At 41.8% G+C, this 6,000-nt stretch overlaps 2 protein-coding genes across 2 annotated transcripts in view; both read left to right on the top strand.

Annotated features, from left to right (window-relative positions):
* Nucleotides 1–225, top strand: part of LOC310796590 (uncharacterized protein) — a 2,731-nt gene extending 2,506 nt beyond the window's left edge. Inside the window, exon 3 of the mRNA XM_083658799.1 lies at nt 1–225. This exon is cut by the window's left edge and continues 804 nt beyond it. The gene's annotated coding sequence lies outside the window, so the exon portion shown is untranslated.
* Nucleotides 226–2,028: 1,803 nt separating this feature from the next.
* LOC310796589 (uncharacterized protein) lies at nt 2,029–4,723 on the top strand. The gene is made up of 2 exons (XM_083658798.1): nt 2,029–3,524; nt 3,644–4,723. Exons 1-2 carry the CDS (start codon nt 2,300–2,302, stop codon nt 3,817–3,819), a joined length of 1,401 nt encoding a protein of 466 aa, XP_083514924.1. The 5' UTR covers nt 2,029–2,299; the 3' UTR covers nt 3,820–4,723.
* Nucleotides 4,724–6,000: the final 1,277 nt, after the last annotated feature.

Here is a 6,000-nt window from a genome sequence, read left to right as displayed (position 1 = left end):
AATTCACTTTTGTTCGAAAGAGGAAAATACACTTTGTGGTGTTGGTTGAATGTAACCCAGACTCTGTAGTCGGTGGTTGAATATGTTACTTGAAACAGACTTCTCACCAACTCAGATCATACCACAAGAGTGCAATTGTTTTGACTGCTTTTCAATTATGCAAATGTTGATTGGTATAATTGTACCAATATGAAGTGCTAAAGGGCTAAAATTATTCTCTGACAATAAAATGCCTTCAAAATATGTCTGTATATTGCATGTTTTTCATTCAAACATCCAAGTCTAGAGCTGTTTGCCATTGTATCATTTAGAGAAGCTAAACATTACTTTATCATGCATATCAGAGTCAAGACTTTGTAATAATGGGTAGAAATAATAAGGGGAGGGTAAGAGTGACAGCCTATGAACTGAACCCAAAACAATACATCTGACCTATTTAGTTCAAACGGTGGGAATAGTTTTCCTATTGCTTGAAACCATGTATGATAACATGTAGGGCCTAACTTTCAAGACATCCAGTAAACACAGACTCAAAATCATTCTTAACAAAGTGAAAACAGAACAAAGCACTACAAACTATTTTCTTAAGAGTTGTATGGCCAAACCTTATACTTCACAAGGAGAAAGATCTCAAGTAAAGACAATACAATTATAGAGAGTGCAGCAATGTAAATTCCACAATTTCAAAGTTTTATAGAACGCAATCATGTGGGAAGTGGCTGTTTCAATTACTGTGCCTTTTTCTAAGATATGAACGTAGGCATACCTATAGGAACAAGTCAAGTGTCCTGGTTGTTTAGCATTCGAGGATCTAATAAAATTGGTTGCCATAATGTCATGTGTGGTGCCTCCAATCAGCTGCCTGCCGTGCTTCGTCACTCCTCTTATGAAAGGCTGCCCTCTAATGTCCATTCATATAATGGCATCTGCTGCTGCTGGTAGGCTGTTATGCTTGTCAAATTACATTGGGTCCACTCTATAGGCTACATATTAATGCTTTACGGGTTTAAAATTCCCTGGTTAGTAGCCCTACAGGCTATAATATACCAGCCGTGGGTTTGGTCCTGAAACCTCATCCCTATAGGGCTGTAAAGATCTGCAATATATTTATTTCACAATAGACAATTCACTGTTAGTGTTCTGTTAGGTGTTTTCTTCTGTTGAGGAACCTGATGTGCTGGACATGTTTTTGTTGGGCCTCAAGTGGTCTTCATTGTCACTTTCATTTCATTGGCAAAATTTGACCTATACCGACCGATTTATCCAATCAATTTGCCATTTCAGAGTCTTGTAGATTTCCAGTGTCTTAATCTTTAGCAAGCTGATCATCAGTGTCTGATGCATCCAGATCAGAATAGATAAAAGAAGGGGGGGGGGGGGGGGGGGGGTATTACCTGAAAACTATTAGGCTATATCACATAGGCTAATAGGCAAAAAGAAAAAAGTTGAGAATAAATTAATCTTAGAATATATTTTGAAGAAACTTAAATATAGGCTATTCGGTTTGCTGGAGGTGAGGCAGGTATAGGCTATAGGCTAGTTGCTGAACCGCGGTGTTGACGTTGAGACATCTGACATCTACTGGTCAAGAAACCACATCTACAGCTAATCTTGATTCTTTTTCTAGCTCTGCATAATTTCAGTTGACTCTGTGATGATCATCATCAGCTTTCTCTGCAGAACTCACAACTGTGAAATCACAGGGTTCTTAGTAGGCTATTGGACTGCAGAAACTGGGACGAATGGAGGCCAGTTTGAAGGATATTAATGGGATGTGTGGGAGCAGTGGAGGGAAAGAAACTGTTGGTGAGTTTTTCGTCCGTTTTTTTTTGGAGAAACTGGACTATTAATCACAAAACTTTAATGAAGTAGGGAAACATTGGATGGATTGATCCAGAAGGAGGCGGTAATGCAACATTTTGGATGCCAACCGCCGTTAAACCAAACAGAAGAAGAAGAAGCGCTGACGTGTCTCTTTTTGTGACGTCACGCAAGATGGCAGCCGACTGTGCGGTGTACGCTAATACATCCATGGGTGTACGTTCCTGATAGCAGCAGTTCCGTATTATTTCCCGGTTATATCCTTAAGTTTAATTTACAAACAGAAGACTCGTATGTGTGCGGATGATATTATCAGGAAAATATCAACTCTAACAGGGGCTCCGTTTAACGCTGAGGGGAAGAAGAAGCAGCTCATGTTTAGCTGTGAAGCTAACGTTAGCTGTTGGAGCTTTTAATGATAACGTTTCTCAGTAAATAACGCTAGTTCAGGAGGAAAAGTTCCTGTCACTGTGTGAAAATGAAAATGTCTAAAGTCCAGAAGATGAGAGCGGTGGTCAAGCAGCGCCTAACTGCGGCTGTTACAGACATATTTGGGCTGTTTGAAAGAACGATAGCAGACTACGAGGAGGAAATCGACCGACAAGGAAAACTGCTGGACGCTGTGCGGTTACACAGAGAAGCCTTGCCTCCAGACCTCCAGCTGCAGCTGTTGGTCATTAAAGAAGAGGTCCCCGCTGAGCAGCAGGAGTGGAGCCCCAGTCTGGACCAGGACGACCCAGAGCTCCTACACATTCAAGAGGAACAAGAGGAACTCTGGACCAGTCAGGAGGGAGAGCAGCTTCAGGAGGACCCAGAGCCCCCACACATTAAAGAGGTACAGAAGGAGCTCTTGATCAGTCAGGGGGGTGAGCAGCTTCAAGGGCTGGAGGAGGCTAATATCACCAAGTTCCCATTCACTATTGTCCATGTGAAGAGTGAATATGAGGAAGAGAAACCTCAGTCCCCACAGCTTCATCAAAGCCAAACTGAGGAGAACAGAGAGGGGGTGCCTCTAGCCAGCAGCTCAACTGAACAGATGAAAACAGCCTTGAAACCACTCGCCGCCACTCACCTCCAGGTGGCCACACCTCCGTCCTTGCTTGGATGCAAAATCAAAACGGAGCCCACGGAGCAGTCCTGCATGCTGCCAGCTGCGGGTGGGGACTTTATGGGACAGATGTACAAGCAGAAGCCCCTAATGCGCGTGCCGGTGCACCCGGCGGCTTTTACGCTCCGCCAAACCACCGCCCCTGCTGCAGTGCCAGGGTTCGGTGCGCACTCCATGCAGCGCGCTGCACCTGAGGGACGCACGGACTGTCATGTGGTGCAAATTAACTCTGCTATGAGCTCTCGTCACCACCATCCTCCTAATCATCACCAACATCATCTCCAAAACCAGTACATGAACGCGCCCTATCCTCTGCAGTACGTACACCGGGGCGCGCCGGGACAGTATAACTTGTCCAGGGAGCCCATGCGCGTGCACCAGCAGCATCACTCGTCGTCTGTGCAGGGGATGATGCTCACACCGCCCTCTTCGCCATCTCTGCTGGAGTTTTACGCGCAGGACGGCGGAGGCCTCAAGCAGAAGCGCAGGTCCTCGGCCAGAGGGGGCGCTGCAACGCACAACTGCGAGTTCCCCGGCTGCAGCAAAATCTACACAAAGAGCTCCCACCTCAAAGCCCACATAAGAACACACACAGGTAAGCTTGGCAAACGCTGATGCAGCTAGGAGTCATTATCATATTTTGGTGTTAGTCTATTGCCTTCATTTTCACAGTTTACGCACAGCATCCTCATTTACATCTCCTCTCTCCTCCAGGTGAAAAGCCCTACCACTGCAACTGGGAAGGCTGCGACTGGAAATTCGCCCGGTCCGACGAGCTGACGCGTCACTTCCGCAAGCACACCGGACACCGGCCCTTCCAGTGCCACCTGTGTGTACGCGCATTCTCCCGCTCCGACCACCTGGCTCTTCACATGAAGAGGCACATGTAGGGATCAATGGACTCGGACGCTTGGACATCATCATGGGGTCATGCCATCATTTAATGACAAATCACTGCAATACAATAAACTAAGATACCACTCCTAATGGACTTATGTGTACGCATATAGATTTATATACAGGCTTTTGAATCTCTTGTGGGACTCCAGGAATGTCCAACATTTGCATATATATATTTTTTTGTAAATATAATGTGAATAATTTTGGCTAAATTATAGTAGGCTAGTTCAGTATTTAAGACATTTCCTCGCTCTGTCTTGTACGTAAGTTATTGATTGTCAGTAAAGTGCATTGATAGGATGAGAGATTTGCTCTCTCAAAAGAAACACTGTGGGCAGGACCCAGTATTTGTGTACATAATGTAAATTATATTTTTGTTGACATTTTTTCTTATAACTTTGATACTCAAATCAGGTCATGGTTTTCATTGGCAAAAAAAAACATTTTCATGTTAGTGAAATAGATAGATTTAGGTGATGCAGGCTACATTTTACACTTTTCGATTGGATTTTGTGAAAGTTTGCTTGAGAAATGCTCTCAATGCAGGTACTAAAACCTCATTTTCATGTCATGTTTAATGCCATTCACACTTCAGGAAGCCAAGCATCAGGTTTAGGTCAGTCCACCCTCACTTCAGAATGTTTTTAAAAATCATGTATTTGTAAACCGATGTGTAATTCGCTTTTGTTTGAAAGAGGAAAATCTACTTTGTGGTGTTGGTTGAATGTGACCCAGACTCTGCAGTCGGTTGTTGACTTGAATATAATGTTACTTGAAGTTGAAACAGACTTCTCACCAACTCAGATCATACCACAAGAGTGCAATTGTTTTTGACTGTTTTTCAATTATGCAAATGTTGATTGGTATAATTGTACAGTACCAATATGAAGCGCTAAAGGGCTAAAATTATTCTCTGAAAATAAAATGCCTTCAAAATATGTCTGTTTATTGCATGTTTTTCATTCAAACATCCAAGTCTAGAGCTATTTGCCATTTTATCATTTAGAGAAGCTGACTAAACATTACTTTATCATGCATATGTATCAGATTCAAGCCTTTGTATTATTGGGTACAAATAATAAACGGAGAGTAAGAGTGACAGCCTATGAACTGAACCCAAACCAATACATCAGACCTATTTAGTTCAAACGGTGGCAATAGTTTTCCTATTGCTTGAAACCATGCATGATAACATGTATGACTTTCAAGACATCCAGTAAACACAGACTCAAAATCAATCTTAAAGTGAAAACAGAACAAAGCACTACAAACTGTTTTCTTAGGAGTGGCATGGCCATGCCCTACTTTACAACGAGAAAGATCTGCTTAATTCTCAAGAAAAAATTATAGAGTGCAGGAATGTAAAGTCCACAATTTCAAAGTTTTATAGAACTCAATCAAGTGTGGGATGTGTCTGTTTCAATTACTGTGCCTTTTTCTAAGATATGAACGTATCCATAGCTATGGGAACAAGTTCCCTGGCTGAAAAATATTGGTTGCCATATTGGTAGTCATGGCCATCACTCCTCTTATGAAAGGCTGCCCTCTAGTGTCCATTCATATAATCACATCTGCTGTAGCTGCTGCATGAACCAAAAACACTCAGTCCATTTCGAGACGTTCATTTTCCACCATCTCTCTGAGCCTTACCAAGATTAAGAACAGGCTGTTTTCATGGCTGCTCATCTATCCAATAATTCCAGGATCGTCTGTGAGTGAGTGAGTGAGTGAGCGAGTGAGTGAGCGAGCAAGTGAGAAAGTCAGTTTGGAATATCAATAAGTAGGCTATTGTGTTACCAACAAAGTTTCATTTAAAATTTTACATTTGATTTACCCTGTGAGCCAGGTAGGCTACTTTCGAGGTTTAGAAATTGTATTGATGGAATGTTTGTGTTTTGTAATATTTAAAATTAGACCATTTGTCATTTATTTTTTGATTGCATATGTGCAAAATTATTTTGGATAGAGTAAGGCGTTGACTGGTTCAACTGTTCATTTAGATTTATTTATTTTTATATAAGAGTGACGTTGATTGTAAAAGATTATTTGTTTTGAACCTTTTTATTTTATATGGAAAATATATAAATGTATCTAGGCTATTTAGATACTGAGAAAAATGTTCTCAATGTTATTGAAACAGTTATTGTCATACAGAAACATCATTTGTATTG

This window comes from Poromitra crassiceps (assembly GCF_964638095.1).
Source record: "Poromitra crassiceps genome assembly, chromosome: 23".
Taxonomy (NCBI): Eukaryota; Metazoa; Chordata; class Actinopteri; order Beryciformes; family Melamphaidae; genus Poromitra; species Poromitra crassiceps.
Note: the sequence above shows the minus strand (reverse complement) of the source record. Positions and strands in the feature narration are given on the sequence as shown.

Excerpts from the sequence above, each read along its gene's own strand:
- LOC310796589 (XM_083658798.1), top strand. The coding sequence starts at position 2,300 with ATGAAAATGTCTAAAGTCCAGAAGATGAGAGCGGTGGTCAAGCAGCGC. Across the intron at positions 3,525-3,643 it reads CCACATAAGAACACACACAG|GTGAAAAGCCCTACCACTGC; the intron begins GTAAGCTTGGCA and ends TCTCTCCTCCAG.